This window comes from Theobroma cacao, chromosome 10 (assembly GCF_000208745.1).
Source record: "Theobroma cacao cultivar B97-61/B2 chromosome 10, Criollo_cocoa_genome_V2, whole genome shotgun sequence".
Classification (NCBI taxonomy): Eukaryota; Viridiplantae; Streptophyta; class Magnoliopsida; order Malvales; family Malvaceae; genus Theobroma; species Theobroma cacao.
This window is the reverse complement of record NC_030859.1, coordinates 2,250,209-2,273,215: the sequence shown is the minus strand read 5'-3', so window position 1 is coordinate 2,273,215 and position 23,007 is coordinate 2,250,209. Positions and strand designations below refer to the sequence as shown.

Below are 23,007 nucleotides of genomic sequence, written 5' to 3'. Positions count from 1 at the left end.
AAAAATTAGGTGTGATGACCTGGCATGGCAATCAGTTTTGGTAATTTTTATCTACAGCCAGTTTTCCAATTATGGAATGCCACGTAACCTTTCCTTTCCAATGGTTGTTACTCATGAATCGGCCATGACTTCACGTGTTTGGACGGGTTACTCTGCCGGCGATTATGTTTGCTGCGGTTGGATGTACTGTAACCTTGGTATACCTTTTTAATTAAATTAATTTTTTTAAACCAATAATTAATAAATATTGTCAGTTATAAATGTCTAAATAATGAAATAGATACAAAATATATTAAAATTCAATATTTAAACAAAAAAATAGAATTTAAATGATTGAATAAAATTTATTTGTATAAATATATATTTTTTAAATTATATAATGAAAAGATAATTCTATTGTCTTTTTCCTTTCATATATTCCATTTTATTAATTCAAAATTCAAATTTGACATTTTAGATTGAAATTTTCAGTTTTCAATACTAAAATATCTCCTTGTAGATAAATTCTTATATATTTTATATTTTAGTATGTTAATTATTATTTTCAATTAGTTTTTACATTTTACGTTTATTGGTCTATTTTAAAAATGATTTTAAATTTTTTATGTTTTTTAAAAATTAGATTAAAAATCCCAAACAAAATTAAATATGAAAATAAATAATTTAATCTTTTCAATATTAAAATAAAAAAAATTATTGCATTCAGTTTATCCCAAAAAAAATCTGAACTTCTAAGAAGAGCCACGTTAATGGTGACATTTGTCTGATCATCATTTCTAAACACGTGTTAGATCCTGACTGGTTGATATCAAATATCTTTGGTGGTCCACGGACCATCGGATAACTACTGTGAATAGAGATATTTCCAAAATTATACGGTGCTCGGCCTATCGGCCACGTCGGATACAGGTAATTGTTTAGTTTAAGGAGAAATTGATAGGTACAGGTCAAGTGCATGATAGTCTACGCTGCAGCCTTATCCTGCCGCGTCAGATCCAAACCATCAACTTTGACCTTGTCATCCAAATATGTCAATTGTCAAATCTCCTCTGAATTGAATATTGTAGCTATTGGTTACCTATGACAAACTTTGGTAGCGATTGATGGGAATTGAATGTCTCACGTGTTACCTCAAATGCTTTGATTTTGTACGTGAATATTTTATTTAATAATAAATACTTATTTTTTTAACAACTAGAATTCGAATATTATATTTTAATAATTTACAAATTTACTTAAACCCCTTTTTTATATTTGTTATCAATAGCTTATTTATAATCACATTTCTCAATTTTTTTCAATTATTCTTGAAATATTTCCACGAAATTTCATTGTTTAAGGTAAACTTGTTTATGATTTTTTAAAATCTAAAATATTCAATTATATTTTCAAAATGACAATCTAAATGAATTTTATAAATTAATATTTGATCTCGACTTGAAACTTAAATTACTTGATTACTCAATGCTTCTACTCACTCCATTGTCATCTTTTTCTTTAAATACTTGCCTTTACCATGTCAATGGTTTAATTGATGCATAAGGATACAGCAAGTGTAATAGAAAGGAAAGGACCTTAGGTCATGTTTGGTTGGGAGAATGGCTAAGCCATTAGCTATTCCCCCTCTATTCCTTACAAAATTTTATCCCTTTGTTTGGTTTGTTTTTGGGGAAGGAATAGCTATTTCAAAAGAAATGACTATTCTTCAAAATTTGGTAAAAACTTTGAATAGCTAATACCACATTTTCTCATGGTATTAGCTATTCCACACCCATGGGAATAAAATTCAACTAAAATGTCTTTATTTATTTTTAAAAATTACAAACTTAAACTTATAAAATTAATTTTTTAAATTAAAATTAAAAAATTATTAATATTTTCATATTTTAATTATAATATATTTAAATTATAAATAAAAAATAATATTTTAAATTATTAAGTGAAATTTAAATTGAAAAATGAAAAATGCAAATAGAGAAAAATAAATCTTATTATAATANTTAATATTTAAAAAATAAAATAAAAAATAATCATAATAACATTTAAATTATAAATAAAATAGTAGTATTTTATAATATTAGTGATTAAATTATAAATAAAACATTAATGCTTAAATGATCAATTATTAATATTTAAAAAAATATAAATTATTAATATTTAAAAGATAAAATTAAATAAGAATAAATAATCATAATCAAATTTAAATTATAAATAAAATACTAATATTTAAAACATTAATAATTAATTTATAAATAAAATATTAATATTTAAATGATAAATTATTAATGTTATTAATAAAATATAAATTATTAATATTAAAAAATAAAATAGAATAAAAATAAATAATCATAATAACATTTAATATTAATGATTAAAGTACAAATAAAATATTAATATTTAAACTATCATTTTTTAATATTTTTAATAAATTATACATTATTAATGTTTAAAATAAAATAATGTAAAAATAAATAATCATAATAACATTTAAATTATAAATAAAATATTAGTATTTTATAATGTTAATGATTACATTATAAATACAATATTAATATTTAAATAATAAAATAAAATAAAATAATTATATACATAATAAAGAGTATTTTTATCTTTTCATTTTTTATTCATTTCTTATTCCAAAGTTATTGTTACCAACCAAATACTGTAATAAGTCATAATAATTATTCTTATCGTATTTCATTCGTAATACCAAACTACGTAATACCTATTCTATTCTATTCTCACTTTATTTTATTCCCACGTGATAGCCATTTTATTCCATTTTTGTTTGTTTCGCGAACCAACATGCTATTAAAGTAATTGCTTTTAGTTTCGCAAAAGCTAATTGAAACAAGAATCTCAACTTGACTAAAACATTAGAGAGTTTACAATGAAATGCATTCTTATACCCTAATTGATCATGTTTTACAAACTTTAATAATCATTGCTCCTCTAACTTATTGAACTTCTATTTAGGTATGATATGTCTTCGTAATTATAAATGATTAGTAGATAAAGTATCCACCACTCTTGTTGTTTTTTTTCTAAACCTTTTTGTGTAAGTAATTGACATATATATATATATATATATATATATACGACTCTAATAACTATTTTTCTTGTAATGCAATGTCACAAATTTTACATTAGTATAAAAAATGAAATGGATCTTGGGTTTATAAATAAGGGCTCTTTTCATCTAACAAGTATGTTTTTTGAATTAAAAATATCGACTTATGATAAATGATATAAGAGTTTACTAAAATTATTACTAATGTGGGATCCTTCATGAAAAATACTAACATCTATGTAGACTAAGATCAAGATGGGTCAATTTCTTCTATGCATAAAAGAGTAAGTGTTAGTAAGATGTTACACAATTAAGTATGGAGGATGTTATGAATTTCATATCAATAAGAGATAAAATAAGTCTTTGACATGTAAATAAAAACATTCATCCACCTATAATAGTAAGACATTGTCATTTGATCTTATACTTATTATATCAATTATTTTTTCGCAACTTTTTCTATTTGAATTTCTATTAACTTTGATGGCATAATTTTAATATATTATAGCAAATTTAGCTCAATTCATATTTTAAATTACTCAATGTTTAAATAGGGACATTTTGGCACATTAAAACAAAAAAGTGGCTGTAGTTTAGTGGTAAGAATTCCACGTTGTGGCCGTGGAGACCTGGGCTCGAATCCCAGCAGCCACAGGAAACCCTTTTTTGGCCAGATTTTTCAACTTTTCTTTTTTATTTTTATTTTACTTTCCCGTCTGCCAAAATTTTGAACTTTTCTTTTTTTATTTTTATTTTGCTTTCCCGTCTTGGGCCTCCTTTAGTTCAAAGGAGCACAGGACGCAGTCGTTTTGCTTCCGAAGACCGCTATTACAATACAAACTTCAAGTCAATAGAGAGAGAGGGAAGAGGGATTTTCAGTTCCAGTCGTTTTTTTCCAGAGATCTTCTCCTTGGCTCGTTACGTTGTCGCTTTGGCGGCTCCTCGATCCAGAAAGGTACGCCGTTTCTTAGTCGATCCCTCTCGCGTTTCGCCTTTGTTTTTTCTCTGTTTAATTAGTGTAGTAACATACCACGATCTTGAAGCAGATCGCCGATTTCTTTCTGATTCACAGTCTACAAATGGATTAATATTTTTTTCCTTTTTTTGTTTCTTTTTTCGATTGTTTTGAAAGCGGCCGCGTTGTTTAGTTTCTCGTTCTCGAATAGGGAGTTCTAGCGATTTCAGTAAATAAGTCGAAAATCGAATGATGTTAGTAAAATGCGATCGCATAGCGGAGTGGATATCGCGTTAGACTCCGGATCTAAAGGTCGTGGGTTCGAATCCCACTGCGATCGCCATCCGTTCAATCGATTTTGCATTTTGAGCCTAGTGAAATTTTCAGTAATTTACGATTTTTTAGAGCATTTTTTGTAATTTTAAACTTGAATTGTAAGGAAGAACATAGATGAGGTAGGTGTGTTGAAGCTCAACTATGTGCTCATTGATCACTTAGAACATTTGGAACATTTCTTTCTGTGTGCATATGCTGATAGGATCTTCAGGTTATAATGTGTATGCATTGTTACTGTCTGGATTTGAATTTGATATGAAACTCTGGCTGAAAATCTTAGTGACTGCCTGACTAGTATGTTTTTGGTTAAAGAACTATTTTAAAAGGGCTCTTTACTTTATCTTGACCTAAACATACCGATGTCAGATACTCTTTGAAAACTTTAACCCCTTATATTTGTATGATGATTAATTGATTATTTGATCGAAATTGATATACGAGTTACCATAAACATGACATTCCCGTGTCGGATACATACTAGTGTTTGTGAAGAGTAAAGAGAATAATTCTGATTGAAATCAGATTCTTTTTATGGGAATATGTTCAAGGTGCTCTCATTTTATTGATTGCTGCTAATAACAATGTGTAATTAATTCTCAAAGTAAGAATTAGTTATTATTAATAGAATTGGATGAAATGAAGTAGTTTTAGTCTGGAAAGAATGACTGGCGTTTCAGCCATAATGCATCCATTGTTCACCACAATTCCTCTGTTGTTGTTTGGAATAATGGTCCACATCTAGTTTGCTTCATGTTGGTTTTAAAACTGTCAATATTAATTTGTACCCATAGTAGCTTTTTAGGATTAGAGTCAATAAGATTTATGAACTTTGGTCTGGCATGTGTTTAGTTCAGCTGTTTGCTTGCCTAAAGTATAGAACTTATCACCAACTATTTTATGCGTATATTTCCTATTGAAGTTGAGGTAGAATGCTTACTAGGTTAATGTAATCAAGTGTCTGGAAAATACTATGAGTTTTTGAAACTTGCTTCTCATAATCGGTTTTATTGCTAATATTTTTTAAAAACACAAGATAATTACTTTGTGGTGAGCTACTGATATGTGAGGATTTTATGTGCTTGTGCAGATGATTGATGATCAACAGCTGGGATTTCTCGCAAATTTTCTAGGCATTTTTATATTTGCTCTGGTAATTGCTTACCACTATGTGATGGCTGATCCAAAATATGACGGAAACTGAATGCAAAGATGAAGTATGCACCTTTAGATAAGAACCTAGATTATACTTGTACCGTGTTATTATTGTTTGCAGAACTGTAGTGTAAAACTTGTCCCTGTCAATCTTAGTTTTCTACTAAAAGATTGGGCTATAAAATTTTCTTTAGACTTGAAGCATATTAACATGGTTCTTCAATGCCTTTACTGACGCTTTGTCAAGATGACCGTTATCATTGAATACACACACATGCAAACACATGACATTTTCCTTGCATGTCTTCCTGTTGTTATCTTTAACAATATTATGAACGAGTTAAGCATTGAAGGTTATTAGAGTAGCTCAAAACTAGGATTTCTGCTCAAATTTCCATTTCTAACCAAGCACTTGAGCCAAGGCCACGTGGTAGCTAGCATCATGCCGGCCGTATTTAAATGTTTTCATTCATTCCCAGGAAAAAGAAAGGCTCCCACCTTAGAATACTTGTGTTTATGATGTTGAAATACTGATGTTTAGTGCATGACTACCATACGCACACATGCTTGCACATGCCATGTTCCTCGCAAGTCTTGCTATTGTGAATTTCTTAAACAATTCTATGAACAAATTAAGGAAAAGAAGAGTGTTAGAATCCGAACTAGGACTTCTACTCAGATCCCCATTAATTATTTCCAAATTCCTCCAACCAGCCACTTGAGCCAAGCCTAACCGGTACCATCATTTTCTGCATGTGTTACATTCTTTTCATTCATTCCTTCCATATAAAAGGCTCCCACTCTCACCTTGTCAAAAATTGCTATGCTTGTGATGTGAAATGCTTGATTACTAGTGCAGGATTGCCATGATTTGCTTCTTGTCCATTTGTGTTTTGGATTGTTATGAGGGTTTCTAAACTTGACACCCACTTTGCGAAACCTCTGGCTGCCCACATATCTTGTCAGTCTACATGCTTTGCATTAGCAGAAGTCATTCCATTTTCTGTGGTTTAAGGGCCAAACTTTCATTCTTGCCATGATTATGCAACTACCCCTTGTGCTTATTCGCTAATTATGCAGAGCATGGAATTTCTTTGGATAAGCATAAAACCTCAATGTCGTGTGACCACCAAATTCAGCACAAACAGAAGTAATGTGGAGAAGTAAATGGAGTCATCAATTCATACTTATAGCTTCCCAATCAACCATGATATATTTTTAATATGAAAATACTAATACATTAATAAATTTATTCTTAAATAAATCCTACTTAAACCTTAGCTAGCAATAAATTAAATAAAGAATACAACAAGCCCCCATGTACAAATCAGTCCATTGGGGCCACTTTACTAAAACGCAAATCAGCGAATCACCTCTCGTCACCATGCCATATAAATACCCAAAAGATGAAGAAAAAAAAACAAATCATAGCGTACCGTACACAGTAAAAGCCCTACAACTTCACGCACGCAAAAGTATTCTTTCTTTTCCCTCTCTCTCTTCTAAAATCTACAGATGGAAACGAGAGCCGTTGATTATGTAACAGACGACCCGAAAACCCGATAGCAGAGACGAAAACCCGAGAAACATAAACCCGGCGAAACCCAACGCCACGGAGATGTCGGATTGTACGCAAAACGAGTTCGATGCCTTACATGTGTCCGTCCCTTTTAACGTCTTCGCCAACGCCGTTCCCGCCGAATCGGCCGACAGTAATAAATATGCGAACACCTAAATTGAAAATTGAACAGAGAAAATTATAATTAAAAGAAAGAAAAAGGAAAGCTTTCAAATTTTGGGTTAAATTATTTTCTTGACAAAAAAAAAGAAAAAAAGAAAAAGGAAAAGAAAGAAAAACCTGGTCGTGGCCAAAGTCGAACCAAACTTGGAGGATTTCGGGGAAGAGAGTGGCTCCCGTGGAGATCTCCCAAACGGAAACGCCCATTTCGAAAAGCGAATACAACGCCACGATTGCGTTTGCGGCGAAAACGAATCTGAGGTGAGATTTCGCCGTTGGCTTTTAATTTAAGCTTTTTTTTTATTTTGAATTTTATGAAATTAAAATTGGAAGGGAAAAGAAAATGGAAATTAAAAGCTTTTTGTTCTTTATCTGAAATATGAAGTAAAGAACCGCGCCTTTTCGAAATTGTTAAAAATTAATTTTTTTGCAACGAAACAAAGGCTTAAGACTGACCTGAAAGCGTCAAAATCGAACCAATGAGGAGAATCTGAGCCGCGAGAGTTAGTGACCATGAAAACGGAGGAAGCGAGTGAGAAAGCGAAAGCGGCGAGCCGGAATACGAGAATCAGTGAGTTGAATCGTCTGAGTTTACGGAGGGTTACAGTGGAGTGAAACTGAGGGGTAAGGATTCGGTGGTGAGGGGAAGGCGTCTCGCCGTTGTGGACAGCTTGTGGGGACAGCATGATGAACAGCAGCGATGATGATGACGATGATGATGGTGGTGGTGTTGGTAGAGGTGGAGATGGCTGTAAATTTCGTAATGGAGGGAAGGAAAGGAGGTGAAAGAGAGATTCATGAGAGAAACAGGGAGAAGTTTGGAAGGAGAAGAAGAAGAAGAAGAGAAGGGTAGTAGGAGTCACGGGTGAGGGAGATGGGAGTCATGGGATAAGGGAGGAAGTGAGAGGGAAACTGCTGTAAAAAAGATACGGAAAGAAGAGAAAAGAAAGAGAGGGAAAGCGGGAATAAGATGATGAAAGTAAACAAGGGTTCTTTACTACTACTCGACAGATTCTATTTATTTATAGTAATATTAAACATTTTATTTATAAATACAAATTATAATAATTTTGTGTGTTATTCTGCTTCTGTAATTATTTTTAACATGTGATAATCGTATTTAAGAAAATATAAAATAAATAAATTAATCGATTAAATCAATCCCTCGATAATACAATAATATTTGTTAACAACCTACAATAATTTATAAGTAGAAAAAAAGGAAAGCAAGGAAATAGCCTCATAAAAAAGAAAATAGTTAATGCACGAGTGAAATTTATCTTTTATTCATATTTAAATTATATTTTTTAAAATTAAAAAATAAATAAATCATTTCAATCTTGTTATTACTCAAATGAATAAATTAATCAATTAAATAAAAAATTTTCTCATATAATTTTAAAGAGAGATTTTGTTTGATCTTTTCTTTAATTTTTTATGAGAGAATGAGAGATTTGGACACGATGAATAGACACAGCAGCCCGACAGCCACCAACAATACTAATTGAATGCTAAAATAACGTTTGAAGACTTTTCCTTTTCCTTTTCTTTCGAAACCACTCCTTCCTTGCTTTTTTTTAAGTTTCACTGTCCTTTATAACAATTTACGCTAACTTTTTCTATCCATTGTTGTCTTCACGCGTTAGGACGAAAGTGAAGGGCAAACGCTCTGTTCATTGGGGCGTTTTCTAGCACGCGCGCTCTGGAGGTGATATGGGTTTACGAAAGAAGTCGATCTCTGGTTGGTTAGGTTTGTGTTGTTTCTTGTCTCCTTGTCTTGTTATTCTTCCCATCTCCTTGTTGGCCAATAGTGAATATACAGTTCATATTAAGTGAATTAAGAAAAAAAATGATTTTTAATAATTAAATGAAAAACCCAAAAGAAAAAAAGAAATGGGTTTTTTTTTTTCTTCATCCTAAAATATAAAAAAATTTAATTACAATTTCATAAATTTTTAGTGTAAAAGTTTATGAAAAAAAGTTGATGTATGTGGATTTATGTCCATATCACTGTTGACTAACATGACACATCAATGTGGTGTGACATACTTTGATGTTATTTTTGTGACATACGGTATTCAACATGGTTCGATATACTTTGATGGTCACCAGTCGGCAAGAAGAAAGTACACGGTATTTTTATAGGGATAGATGTTATTAACTTTGATCTGCTGCTTGATGATCTTGCAGCGATGCTACCACACACTGCTTGACTTTCTGCTCAAACTCCTCCCTTCTATTCCTCCATTCCATCTGCAGTCAACAAAATCAATAAATATCAAACCTTCAGCAAATTAACAATGCGTCAGACAGGCAACTTCCAAGATGTTAAGTTCAATAAATTTTCAAATTATGATTCTCAAACAATGCATTGCATGCAAACCAGAAAGACAAGTTACATTCCAATAATAGTAGTAGCTTTGTACTAGAATTTGTTTTAACTTTGTTAGCACAGAGCCAAACATTAGTGTGGGATTCATATCTGTCGTCTAAAATTATTAAAAATTACGGACTAGAAAACACCTTGACATACTGAAGACTTACTGCAGCATCCTCATTGGCGGGATTTCATCATCAGGGCTAGAGAGCATTGACATGATGCCCAGAAATATACTTTCAACCTGCAAATCAGAACCAGCAGTCAGCAGAAGAAATATTTGTCTTCAGCAAAAACAGGTTGTGTAACAAACAGTAGAAGGCAAAGCTGAAGATATTGACACTACTTGAGTAAATCAGAAAAAGTGGTTTCAAAACAGGAGATGGAACTTTAGCTGAAATGTTTTTAGCAATTCTATACTTACAAGGTAAAACTTAATGTCTGACATGTATAATAAAAAGTCGTTTGTGTTTCTTGTTCAAAAAAAAATTACAAGGTAAAACTCTTCTTTCTCAAGTTGTACTCTTATGTTCAAACAGTGAGATGTTAGAGTACATCTGGTGTATTTCTTCTGCCATTCCTCATTCTAATTAACGCTTATTTGTGCACCCAACGTTCTTTATTATTCCATCTCATCACTGCTTCCTCTTCCACCTCTGTTATGTATTTAACCAGAATCTTGTACCCACTCACTGCCCTGAATTAATACAACAAGCCGTTTAATTGCCTTCCTTGTGTTGATAATTTTCAAGCAGCTAACTTCCAGAGGAATAGGCTCTGTTAATTTTTCTGAGCTACGTCCCTAAATTAGTACTTATATTTGAACTACAAAGGGAGCAAGGAACGGGGATAGAAGAAAAGAAATCTTGAGTTGAAGTAGCAAGGTAGCAACTTCTAGCGTATTGGCCTTGGGCAGGTAAATGGGGAGATTATCTGACAGCATAGTGAACTATTGGCTTAGGGCTAAAATAATTCCATTCAGATGATCTGTGGTTCAAAGTTGAGGGATTATATACTCTACTGACAATTGCCTTTGGAACTTTGAATTTATGAAGTAAAATGCACTTCATTGTAAACATATATAGTCTTATCACCTGTGCACTTCATTGTAAACATATATAGTCTTATCACCTGAGGCCTAAGTTCAGTTTTCCGTTAATATTTTCCCTCAAGCTTCACTGCCAAATATAACTACCATCAGATGGCCAAACAACAGTATTTATTGATAATAGAGATGAATGCAAAGAGTTACCATGTCCCTATCCCTTCAGCATTCATCCTCCATCCCTGGACCATGCATGATCCAGGAGTGCAAGTGACAAAATCCTTGTTCCACCACTTGCAGCCTCGCAAGGGTTAGATATCAGACAATTAACAGAGGAGTGAAAGAGACAAAAGTAATAAGACAAAAATCCATATGCACATTTGTAACTATTAAGACAGCTAAACATGATTACTTCACAGGACTTGATATACAAATAAATTATTAACAAAGTATGCAGATAAATACAGGCTAACAAAAAGACAGCAAAAATTAAATCAACTCTAAATCATATATCGTATGGGGTGGAGTCCAGTGTTCCGTTGAAAGCGCATAGGCATTTGGATTCTCACGTAGGAGATCAAGAATTGACATTCAAACTTTTCCATTAGGGAAAACTGTAGTTCACACATTATAATGAAGATAACAATCGCAATATTTTATCCTTTTCCATATCTCCTTAATTGATATGTACATATCTTGATATGATAAGAAATCCTTTAGAAAAAGGTTAGCCAATCCCTTTAGAAAAGGTTAGCTGATCTCAACCCAACTCTTGTATAAATACGTGTATTGACTAGTAAATTAACAACAACGAAGAGTTATTTCACTCTTTACATCAGCTTTCATTTTGCCCACTCAAGAATGAGAAAATTTGAAAAAAAAAAAAAAAAACAGAAAACAAAAATTTATGGTTTCAAAATCAGAATATAACTTCTCACCATTAGGATGCCACATCTTTGAGATAAACCTTACAGTTGGAGGGTTTGCTGGGTAATCTGATGGAAAGCTAAAGATGGCATCGAAGTGCCCCCATCACAAAAATCTACAAAATCATGAAACAAGAAACAGGATCCATGGCAATCTCAATAAAATAACAACCCAAGCTTAGGCTACCGCTCATTATCTTTAATCCTATTGAACAAATTCTTATGAGAGTTAAGGTTTAAGGTCAGAATCACCTCTCCTCCATCATATTGAACAAATTCTTAATGTCAAAACCAAATCGATAATCTTTAATCCTACTAAGATTTATCATCCCTAAGTAAAAATTCCACACCATAATCAAAAACATCATTGTAATTGGACTACAATGATAGAACTGATTAATCATCAAAAAAGAATGTTTAAAAAAGAAAGAAAAAGAATTAAAATTACATCCTGGAGAGTATTTGGGGCCCCGTAATTATAACAATCCATTCAAGAACATTGTCATCAAGCAACTCCGCTGAGAATCCATCAACCGGTTTCTTCCAAAGATCTGAAATAAAGAAAAACCTTAAAATTCGAAAAGAAGAAGAAGAAGAAATGATCAATAAACCGAAACCGACGCCTTTCAAGAAATAGAAACCTTGGAGTTGCTTTTGGAGAAGGAGAGTCGCTTGGAGGAAGCCATTGAAGAAGGACACCTAAAGAAAAAGAATACTTATGAGCTGAATTTGATTGGTTTTTCTGTCGATCAAGAAAGAGTGAAGAGAAGGAAGCGAGGGAAGAAAGTGGAGTCGAGGACGATGGATTGGAATCCTATTTTCGCCACGTCGGATTTCTTTTTCCTTTTTTTATTTGCCTTGCGGTGACACGTCAGATATTCTTTATTTTTCTTTTAAAATTTTATTCGGATTTTTTTAATTCCTATTTGTTTTTAAACTTAATGTTTTAAAATAATTATTATATAATATATATATATATAAGTTGTTTTNTAAGTAACACCTTAAGGAAGAAAAGAAGAAGAAGAAGAAATGATCAATAAACCGAAACCGACGCCTTTCAAGAAATAGAAACCTTGGAGTTGCTTTTGGAGAAGGAGAGTCGCTTGGAGGAAGCCATTGAAGAAGGACACCTAAAGAAAAAGAATACTTATGAGCTGAATTTGATTGGTTTTTCTGTCGATCAAGAAAGAGTGAAGAGAAGGAAGCGAGGGAAGAAAGTGGAGTCGAGGACGATGGATTGGAATCCTATTTTCGCCACGTCGGATTTCTTTTTCCTTTTTTTATTTGCCTTGCGGTGACACGTCAGATATTCTTTATTTTTCTTTTAAAATTTTATTCGGATTTTTTTAATTCCTATTTGTTTTTAAACTTAATGTTTTAAAATTATATTATTTATATTAATATTATATATATAAGTGTTTTAGAAGAAAAATATTTTTTAAAGTCTAGCAATAATAAAAATCATGAATTCATATTACAAGGATTGGATGTGATAGTGAAAGTTATTTATCCATAAAGTGCATGAGCAATATAGTAGGGTGAAATGATTGATTAGTAAAACTTGTAATGAAAGGAACCTCATTTATAATTCTTTTTTGTGTAAAAGTCAATTACAATGTGTTAATGTTCATTATTGTAATTTTAGTGGGTAAATAAGGTTTCTTAATTGATTTAAGAAACTAAATGATAATATTAAATTAAATAAAATTTGAACTGAAATATTAGTCATGAGATTGCATGGATTTGGATTCTTAAAAATCTCACTTATATTCTTCTTTAGAGTTTTATATATTTCTTGTTAGATATGGATTGGGTTAAGTAAAATCAAGTCCATTTGAATCATCTGAATTCAAATCCATCACTATATCCATATAAGTAATAAGAACTTGAATTGCTTTTGAGGTATTTTATTTTATCTATGATTTTCTTAGGATATATCCGTTACTTTTATATTAAATAACAATGGATGTTATTGAATAAAAAATACAAATTTTCTTCGTAACGTAGAAACATTAGGGATAATTAAGCCTTTCGAAAGCGGCAACAAGTAACCTTATATATACTTTATTTGTTGAGTTCTTCCGAAGAAAGTTCAAGGTGAAACTTTTAACAGACAATAACATTGAAAGAATCTAGAGACAGATCCAAAGGAAGAATCCAAGAAACACGGGAATAAGTTGGTATTTTCTTTTGAATGTTGACTTTGTCTGTTGATAGTATCAGACCAATTTTACTCCTTAGCAGTGATTTTCTTTTGACTATTACTATTTGATAGGATCACATAAATCTTGTTTCTTTTAACAGGAACATGGATTCTAAAGATTTAATCAATTGTTTTCCTAATGAGATCCGTTACCATTGACTCCTTAGGCTATATTTTCTTTCTTTTGATTTTTACTATTTGATTGGATCAGATACTTTCTTTGAAATCTTTTGAGATAATTCTACTATTTGATGGGATCATATTACTATTTTTACTATGTGACATAAATCTTCTATTTTTTTTCTTTTTAACAGGAACATGGATTCTAAAGATTTGATCAGTTGTTTTCCCGATGAGATCCTTTATCTCATCATTACCTTCCTCCCTCTTGAATCAGCTGTCCAAACCACTGTTCTTTCTACTCGATGGAAAGATCTTTGGAAAAAGGCTTTTGTATATGGAAGTATAGAAGATGCTGTTGCTAATGTATTTAGCCTTCTTAATGATTTTGCTGAACTTCGTCCACTAAGAAGTAAGTGGGGATTCCAGTTTAACATTGGACAAGGTAGAGCCCTCTTTGCTGCCATTGCGCCTGATGATGCACTCCACCTTGATTTCTCTGCTGGGGAACAAGGATTATCGAGATCATTTGATTGGTTGTTACCGTTGAATCTTCCGGTACGTGACAAATGGCCATTTCCCTACAAACATGATAAGCTATTGGAGCTAAATCTCCCATTGCAGCAGTTCAAAATAAAAGCTCTGTATCTAACATCAGTATGCCGCCTTTTCAGTAAGGTGCTTACATCTCTGGTGTCGTATTTACCATTTCTTGAGAGTTTGACTATTGCAAAGTGCAATGGAGTACAATCTTTAGATATAGAAAATGCAGCTAGGCTTCAAAAATTAACTGTCTTGGATTGCCCACAATTAGAATATTTCTGTTTTGGAGGTTCCAGTAGCTTAAAGTCTTTCCACTATCGAGGCAGATTGGTTTCTTTTCGGTTTAAACCGTCCTGCAAATATAATTTTCATCAATCGCTTTCACATTTTTGTGACTGTGGAGTCCAATTAGAAGATGCCATGCTTGATTTCAGACAAGGCCCTCTAACACGATGGACATGGGACTTTGAAATGCCTACCAGTGTTGGTCCTAATGGATTCTACAAAATCTGCAATTGTGGTAGCACCACCTTGTTTCAATGCTGCAAATTAATTCTGGATAGCGTACGTTGTGCTGAATCTCTAACAATGTGCAGATGGCTTTACGAGGCATGTTTCAGTAATTTATCTAAACTCAGTAAAGAAAATTTCAGTTTCATGCTTCTGTACTCCTATCCTCTCATAACTGATTAGTCTTTGATCAGTTTTATTGTGCTAAACTTATTTTCTTCTGTTCTTTTTTTTATTTATTTAGAAATCATTTTGCAAGAAGTTACCCTCTTCAAGGACAAACCTAGGGTTTTATTTGTTGCTGCTCAAAGAGCTTAGGTGGATTGATTGTTCAGCGGAGAGAGAAAATATCAATGCCCTACTTTGCTTTCTGAAGTTCTGTCATAACTTGGAAAGACTATATGTGACTGTAAGTCTTCCCATTTTCTTGATATACTTTGCATTTTTATGATACTAAGTAGAGTACTTGTGAGAAAAATTGGTACTAGTGGAATATTAGAATGGATTTCTCTTTTATTTGATGACATCAAATCACTTCAATGATAGAACTCACAACAATATATGCAACGATTAATGCACAAATTTGATACTGTTCAAATATCTTAACTTGCAGATTGATCCTAAATGCTATAACTTGCCTAGCACTAAAAGATTCTCAGCTATGATCAATGTTCCTGATTATAAACTCAAAGATCTCAAGTTTGTCAAAGTAGAAGGATGTGCAGATGAGACCACAGAGACTCTCTTTGCAAGGCGGTTGATACCTTTATTTCCAAGGACTCCACTAATTATATCAAAACCATATGGGAGTCGTTTGAGGTGTCTAGTAAAGGTGCCTAAGTTGGAGAAGAAAGGGAAGTATCCTTACAAGTTTAAAGTGGTTGAAAAGCTTCCTGAAATTTACTCTGATCATGTTCATATGAACGTTTAAATTAAGCTCAATAAGCCTTCACTTATGCTTAATTTCATTGTCAAGCAAAATACATTTCTGTATCTTTGAACGCATAAGGACATGATTTCTATTTCTGTTGGATTATTGAGTTTGTCCGGGTAAACGTATTGAATTTCGGACATAGTCATCCTGGTTTGATGACTTGCTTCATGTTAGGTTGTAAGTTTATATTTCTAGAAAAATGCAGAACAAAATCAGCAGGAGCTGATTGAAAAACATGCAGAACAATTGTCATGAAAGCTAAGATTAAAGTTTCAACCTTCTGTAACCATTATGTATACTGATATTGTTTTATATTCACTGATAGCATTATGAAATGGCATGGTTCATAGAGTGGAGTAAGCAAGCCTTCCCAGCCCAAATATTGTATCTTTATCATTGTTGTTGTACATTAGGAGTATATACAACACTATTGAAGGATTTGATATTAGGATACTGAGTGAGGACTAATTGAGGACATGAATAATAAACTCATGACTAAAATTAAATGCAAACAGAGCTATATATATGTATAGATAGATGTATTAACAAATGAATCACACTGTAATTTGCTAATTCTTGAAGTTTCCCTCCAATTTCTAAAACATGGATTATCCGAAGAAAGCTGGTTTTTTCTATGAATCTTGATCCTTATGAAGGCAGTTAAGCCATAGTTTAAGGGGGAATATTTCGTTTGAAAACTTATGTCTTTCTGACCAAACTCAATTTGCTTGCATTATAATTAATCCTGAAAAATAATAAAGGGCTGCAGCAATTGCTTGCCAATTGATCCAATCTTCTTCAAGAAATATATTTAATAAAACTTGAGGGTACCTAACTTGTCTTTTTTCTACTCATGGCTCATTCTTCTTATCATTTAGTATATTCAATTGCATTATGTAGATGGGTGTAGAAGGAGAAAAATTATGACCCAATTACGTGTGGTTATGTGGACGTAATGATATCATAACCATGTCATTAATTATTAAATAATTAATTTATCAGTTGGATTATTTCAAAGATACATAGTTGAACTAATTTACCTATGTGTCATATATTTATCCCTTGAGATAATTTGAAAATAATATTTAAATTGGACCAATCAAAATTTAATTATTTGTTATCCAATTTGTCTATAAATAAATCAAGGTAATTTATAAATAATATTTATATTTTTGATCAATCAAAATTTAATTATTGGTCATTTAATTTATCTCTAATAATAAAATAATTTACAGATAAAAATCAAATTTAATTATTTAATTTATCTCTAAATAAATTAAAATAATTTAGAGATAAAAACTTAATTTCAGCTAATCAAAATTCAAGGACTCAAAGTCCAACCAATTAAAAGATTTTCAATGAGTCATCATAATTTATTTCTAATTAAATTAAAATAATTTAGAGATAATTTGAAGAGATTATATTCTCATCAAAGTCGCCTATCTAGCATTATAAATAGAGGGCTTCCCTAAGCCATTTTCATTCATTCGGAGGCATTTTGAAGATTGGGAGGCATTCAAAGATTCAGAGTATTTTAGAGATCAAGAAGAGTAGAAGATTTCTGAAGTGAAGATATCAAGTGAAGTTCATGATCAAGTAGCAGTGAAGTACATGATCAACCGACAACGAAGTTCGTGATCAAGTGGCAACGAAGTTCCTGATCAAGATATCAAGTATAGTTCGTGATCAAGATTAAGTCGTGAAGACTCTTGAAGGGAAGATATCAAATATAGTTTGTGATCAAGATTAAGTCATCAAGACCTTTGAAGCAAAGATTAAGTGAAGTTTGTGATCAAGACAAAGTCCGAGTTCATGACTCTTGAAGGCGAAGTGCAGAAATTAATTAGAGGAATTTCCAGATATTGTAGCTCACATCAACATATATTTGTATTTGTCTTATAATTTTCAAGTCAAGAAATTTTGACAAGAAATTTATGTGTACAAATTTCTGGCATGCCTGGTTGGACAGTTTTCGCCCTTTATCTTTTTTCTTCAAACACATCTCCAGATATCTCCAAATTAAAATGGCTCCCAAGAAGAATCTTGCCAACAAACCTACTGTCAAGCTTACTCGAGCAAATCCTGCAGTTTTTCCAATCTCATCATTAAGCACAGATGTTCCAACATATCCATATGGTACTCGGAGAAAGACAGAAGCTCTTACTAAATTGTATGAGCAAACTTTCTTAGTCTTCAACCAAAATCCTTTATATGATGCTTCTTCCCTAAGTTCTGAAGAAGTTTCTTCCATACAACTTGCTTCTTCCAAAGGATCAAGTGCAAATCAACTCAAGGAACATGATGGCTATTTAAGCAGTAGCTCTATTTCGTCATCCCTTTGCAAAAGTTCTTCGTTAAAAGCAAATCCTCATCATTAAGCACAGATGTTCCAACACATCCATATGGTACTCGGAGAAAGACATAAGCTCTAACTAAATTGTATTAGCAAACTTTCCCAGTCCTCAACCAAAATCCTTTATATGATGCTTCTTCCCTAAGTTTTGAAGAAGTTACTTCCACACAACTTGCTTCCTCTAAAGGATCAAGTGCAAATTAACTCAAGGAACATAGTGGCTATTCAAGTAGTTGCTCTGTTTCATCATCCCCTTGCCAAAGTTCTTCATCAAAAGCAAATTCTAGAGAGATGGAACAGCATCTTTAGAAAAACAAGTTGCTCTGTGGAATTTCTGACACAAGTATCACAAAAAAAAATGAACAAATTACCTCGATTATGGCAAAACTTATCAACCTTACTGGGAAGGCACCAATTGATCTTGGCTAAAATCAGCGCCAAAATCTTCAAGATTATGAGGAGAATTCCACTGCAGAAGTAGAAAATAATCTCCAACAAAAATCCAGTGAAGTGGTCACCACTAACCAATGGAAGGAATTCATTATAAAAACCATCAAGGAATAGGTGGAAAACATCACTTAGCCTTTTTATACTTATGCCAAGCCATACTCTTACAGGATTGGTCGCATGAGAATGCCATTTAACTAGCAACCACCAAAGTTCCAACAATTCAATGGTAAAGGAAATCCTCGTCAACATGTTGCACACTTTGCGGAAACTTGTAGCAACGCCAACACCTATGGTGATCTTTTGGTGAAGCAGTTCATTCGCTCTTTAAAGGGTAATGCCTTTGATTGGTACACAGACTTAGAGCTTTGGATGATTGACAATTGGAAACAATTAGAACATGAGTTCCGTAATCGCTTTTACAGCACTCGACGTGTGGTGAGCATGATTGAACTTACAAGTTCGTGCTAATGGAAAAATGAGCCTGTGATTGATTATATCCACAGGTGGAGAAATCTCAATCTTAATTACAAAGAGCGATTGTCTGAGTCCTCAGCCCTTGACATGTGCATCTAGGGGATGAATTGGGGATTACATTATATTTTTCAAGACATTAAGCTTAAAACTTTTGAAGAATTAGCTACTTGTGCCCACGACACGAAATTAAGCATGTCAACAGTTGGAAATCAAGGATCTCTAATGCAAGAAGCAAGGAAGGGAAAGCAGGATGTCCATAATGGGGGCAAAGCTTTGACAAATAAGGGTGAAGGAAAACAGTCTATGACTGTGAATACCAAACCCATCAACGTGACTACCAACTCAAAGAAAACCCAACCAACGAAGCTTGGTCCCTCACAAGATAAAAAAAAAAGTGTCTTTGAAAGAAAAGCAAGAGAAGAAGTATCCTTTCCTTGACTCAGATAATGTTAGAATGTTGGAGGAACTTTTGAAGGCTAAGCTTATTCAGTTTTCAGAGATGAAGCGACCTGAAGAAGCTGATCGGGTAAATAACCCTAACTACTACTAGTACCATTACTTGATTGGTCACCCTATAAAAAAATGTTTTGTCTTAAAAGACAAAATCATGTGGTTATACAATGAGGGGAAAATCAAGTTTGAAAAAGAAACGGTGACAACAAATGTGGCATCAGCAACTAGCATGCTTTCTCTGCTTAATATGTGGAGCACAAATATAAAATTTGGATCTTTCGACTACATAATGTCGACCTAAATGTAGAGGAAACATCCAATCCTTAAGATAATAGGGGCAAACCTTGTGCTTCTTCAATTAAGGATCCAAACAATGAAGGGTGGATCCTAGTTACTCATCGAAGAAGGAGAAAGAAGAATCTTCCCAAAGACAAACAAGCACCAAGAAAATCCAAAATGGTGAAATAGACATCCAGGAAAATGATGCCAAAGGCAATGCCAAGAAAAATAAGTATGAGTAGGCATGAAATTTTGGTGGCGCAAAGCCTAGACAACCAATCACCTTGAATGACTTCATGCCAAGAGAATTTAAAAATCAAAATTAAATTCCCACATCATGTTTCGAAATTAATGAAGATGCTGGGAATGAAAAAAGAATTTAGTTTAATTATAATGCCTTATATGGTGCAGAAATTACCCTTTCGGATGAAGACTTATTGTTGATGTCTACCCCCCAAAATCGACATTTTTTTTTTCAAGATAGAGTCGTGAACAGAAGATCAATCGAATCCAAATAGATGATGGATCTGCTGTTAACTTGCTCCCAATAAAGACAATGAAATAGCTTTGGATGACTCTCGACGAATTATCAAAAAGTTGCTTGATGATCCAAGGTTTCTATCTTGAAAGGCAAAGAGCTGTAAGAAAAGTTAGACTTTAACTTTTCATTGATGACATAGAATCCAATCCATTGTTTCATATGATCAACGCTAACACAACATACAACATGTTGTTAGGGCAGCCTTGAATGCATCAAAATGGTGTAGTTTTGTCAACACTTCATCAATGCTTCAAATATTATAGAAATGGTTAAATGAAGACAGTCATTGCAGACACCAACCCATTTACTACAGCATAAACACATTTGGTTGATGCTAAGTTCTACTTGGAAAGTACCTTCGTGGAAGACGTACAATCCAAAAGCGATCAAGGAAATGATGAAGGAAAATCATCAAAGGAGAAAGGAAAGAAATCATCTTCATTTATAAAGGAAGATGATTATACTATTAGAGGCCTAAAAAATTTGACTTTGCCACTCACTTGCTTGGAAGAGTCAAAAGTCGCTAAGTCTCCATTAAAGGGATTTGTAAGGCCAACAAAAGGACCATTAGTTGAACACGATGATTTTTCTTCTCAAACAGTTAATGGTTTCAACCTTAATGCTTATAAGCTTCTAATAAGGGCTGGCTACTAGTAAGAAGATGTTGCTAAGTTGCTACACGAGCTTAATGAGCTAACTAGAGGAACTCCACAAGATCCCTCCAAGAATTGTAGAGTTTGGCAGAAGAAGACTAATGTTGTCAAAAGTATAAAATTGGGGTTGGGATTTACTCCTTTAAGATTGAAGGTTCACAAAGAAGCTTTAAGATACATAACAATTGAAAAGGTTAATGACCAGGAAGAAACACCAATGGAGTCATCTAAACTTTCAGTGTTCCATCGCTTGGGCACAACCTCAACCCGAACTTCAGTTTTTGATCGATTGAGCATGCCCTTAAATCGAGGTTCAATGTTTAATCGTACAAAGAAAGATCATACAAAAGTGACTTCAAGAAAGTCTATGCATTCAAGGTGAAAAAGAAAACCTTCACAAAGGAGGAATAAAAAGAGCTTCACAACACATGAATCAAAGGATTTCCATAGCATCATCCTTTCATGAATGAAAAGAAAAAGTGAATGGATTATAACAAATGAGGAAACATTAAAGGCTAAAAGGCACATTGTGGTTGTGACTAAACAAGCCTTATCTTCAAAAAAAGAAGAGCAAGAAAAAATGAAAATCTTCATATGTAATCACGTGTCTAAAGTAGAAAGTGGTGAAAAATATGAAGAAAAAGATATCCAAGAGGCTCTTCCATCATTAGAGGAAGGAAATCGGCCTACAATTGATGAATTAAAAAAAGCTAGCATAGGCACTACAAAAGATCCCCGACCAATCTTCATAAGTGCTAGTTTAACTCTTGAAGAAGAAAAGTCTTATGTTGACCTCTTGATCGGGTATCGAGACGTCTTTGCATGAACTTACAAAGAAATGCCAAGATTAGACCCTAAAGTTGTTGTGCATCATCTAGCAGTAAAGAAGGGTGTTCGACCATTAAACAAGCTCAAAGATGTCTTCATCCTAACTTGATTTCTCAAATTAAGGTTAAGGTCAATAAACTCATTGAGGCTGGCTTTATTTGAGAAGTCAAGTACCCTACTAAGATCTCAAATATTGTTCCAGTTAGAAAAAAAAATAGCCAAATTTGAGTTTACATATATTTTCGAGACTTGAACAATGCTTGCCCAAAGGATGAGCTTCCTTTCCCTTTGACAGAAATAATGATGGATGCAAGAACTGGCCATGAGGATTTTTTTAAATGGATGGCTCTTCTGGTTATAAACAAATTCGCATGGATCCTAAGGACGAAGAACTCACTATATTTCAAACTCCTAAATGAATATACTGTTACAAAGTTATGCCTTTTGGGTTAAAGAATGCAAGCGCCACTTATCAAAGAGCGATGCAGAAGATATTTGATGATATGCTCCACAAAAATGTTGAATGCTATGTTGATGATTTGGTGGTTATGTCTAAAAAGAGAGTTAATCATCTTGAAATCTTTGCCAAGTTTTTGACAGATTGCGTTGATATCAATTGAAGATGAATCCCTTAAAATATGTCTTTGGAGTATCATTTGGTAAATTTTTGGAATTCATAGTGTGCCATCGTAGGATTGAAATTGACCAATCAAAAATAGATGCAATCATGAAAGAGCCAGAACCAAGCAATCTCCATGAGCTTACAAGTTTGCAAGGAAGATTGTCTTATATTTGATAACTCTAAAATATAGAGTTATTTGGGCTTACTTTTTATAGTAATTTAACTTAGTTCTTGTAGTAATACATAAAAATTAATAGGTTTTATTTAAATTATTTTAAATTAAATAATTTAGGTGAGTTAATCTAATCTTAGTTAATTTTATACTTAATTGGGTGTTAATGTGATTAATAGAGATTGTTATTGATTTATTTGTGCTTTTGGAGGTGTTTAATGAGAGAAGAATTTTAATGGAAGAAGGAGAGCAATTTCAAAGTGTAGACTTCTA

At 32.7% G+C, this 23,007-nt stretch overlaps 3 protein-coding genes, 1 long non-coding RNA gene and 2 other non-coding genes across 8 annotated transcripts; 4 read left to right on the top strand and 2 right to left on the bottom strand.

Annotated features, from left to right (window-relative positions):
- TRNAH-GUG lies at positions 3,653-3,724 on the top strand. The gene has a single exon. It is a non-coding gene; the product is annotated as a tRNA-His (tRNA).
- LOC18586129 (dolichyl-diphosphooligosaccharide--protein glycosyltransferase subunit 4A) lies at positions 3,869-5,812 on the top strand. The gene is made up of 2 exons (XM_018129401.1): positions 3,869-4,025; positions 5,449-5,812. The coding sequence occupies exon 2, from the start codon at positions 5,449-5,451 to the stop codon at positions 5,560-5,562; it is 114 nt and encodes a 37-aa protein (XP_017984890.1). The 5' UTR covers positions 3,869-4,025; the 3' UTR covers positions 5,563-5,812.
- On the top strand, positions 4,293-4,365 carry TRNAR-CCG. Its single transcript has one exon. It is a non-coding gene; the product is annotated as a tRNA-Arg (tRNA).
- LOC18586127 (CASP-like protein 4C1) lies at positions 6,774-8,239 on the bottom strand. The gene is made up of 3 exons (XM_007009318.2): positions 7,708-8,239; positions 7,372-7,507; positions 6,774-7,244 (listed from the first exon to the last, which is right to left on the bottom strand). The coding sequence occupies exons 1-3, from the start codon at positions 7,935-7,937 to the stop codon at positions 7,023-7,025; spliced, it is 588 nt and encodes a 195-aa protein (XP_007009380.2). The 5' UTR covers positions 7,938-8,239; the 3' UTR covers positions 6,774-7,022.
- On the bottom strand, positions 9,275-12,424 carry LOC18586126. Of its 3 annotated transcripts, XR_001929895.1 has the most exons (6): positions 12,241-12,405; positions 12,048-12,150; positions 11,612-11,715; positions 10,881-10,974; positions 9,796-9,872; positions 9,275-9,504 (listed from the first exon to the last, which is right to left on the bottom strand). It is a non-coding gene; the product is annotated as an uncharacterized LOC18586126 (long non-coding RNA). The 3 variants fall into 3 exon arrangements; XR_001929894.1 differs by having other exon boundaries at positions 11,612-12,150; positions 12,241-12,424; XR_001929896.1 differs by lacking the exon at positions 10,881-10,974 and having other exon boundaries at positions 11,612-12,150; positions 12,241-12,424.
- On the top strand, positions 14,121-15,906 carry LOC108663585 (F-box protein At2g39490-like). Its single transcript, XM_018128764.1, has 3 exons — positions 14,121-15,074; positions 15,220-15,384; positions 15,589-15,906. Exons 1-3 carry the CDS (start codon positions 14,121-14,123, stop codon positions 15,904-15,906), a joined length of 1,437 nt encoding a protein of 478 aa, XP_017984253.1.

Excerpts from the sequence above, each read along its gene's own strand:
- LOC18586129 (XM_018129401.1), top strand. The coding sequence starts at position 5,449 with ATGATTGATGATCAACAGCTGGGATTTCTCGCAAATTTTCTAGGCATT.
- LOC18586127 (XM_007009318.2), bottom strand. The coding sequence starts at position 7,937 with ATGCTGTCCCCACAAGCTGTCCACAACGGCGAGACGCCTTCCCCTCAC. Across the intron at positions 7,508-7,707 it reads TTCGATTTTGACGCTTTCAG|ATTCGTTTTCGCCGCAAACG; the intron begins GTCAGTCTTAAG and ends ATCTCACCTCAG. Across the intron at positions 7,245-7,371 it reads TCGACTTTGGCCACGACCAG|GTGTTCGCATATTTATTACT; the intron begins GTTTTTCTTTCT and ends TTTTCAATTTAG.
- LOC108663585 (XM_018128764.1), top strand. The coding sequence starts at position 14,121 with ATGGATTCTAAAGATTTGATCAGTTGTTTTCCCGATGAGATCCTTTAT. Across the intron at positions 15,075-15,219 it reads TGTGCAGATGGCTTTACGAG|AAATCATTTTGCAAGAAGTT; the intron begins GCATGTTTCAGT and ends TTATTTATTTAG. Across the intron at positions 15,385-15,588 it reads TGGAAAGACTATATGTGACT|ATTGATCCTAAATGCTATAA; the intron begins GTAAGTCTTCCC and ends CTTAACTTGCAG.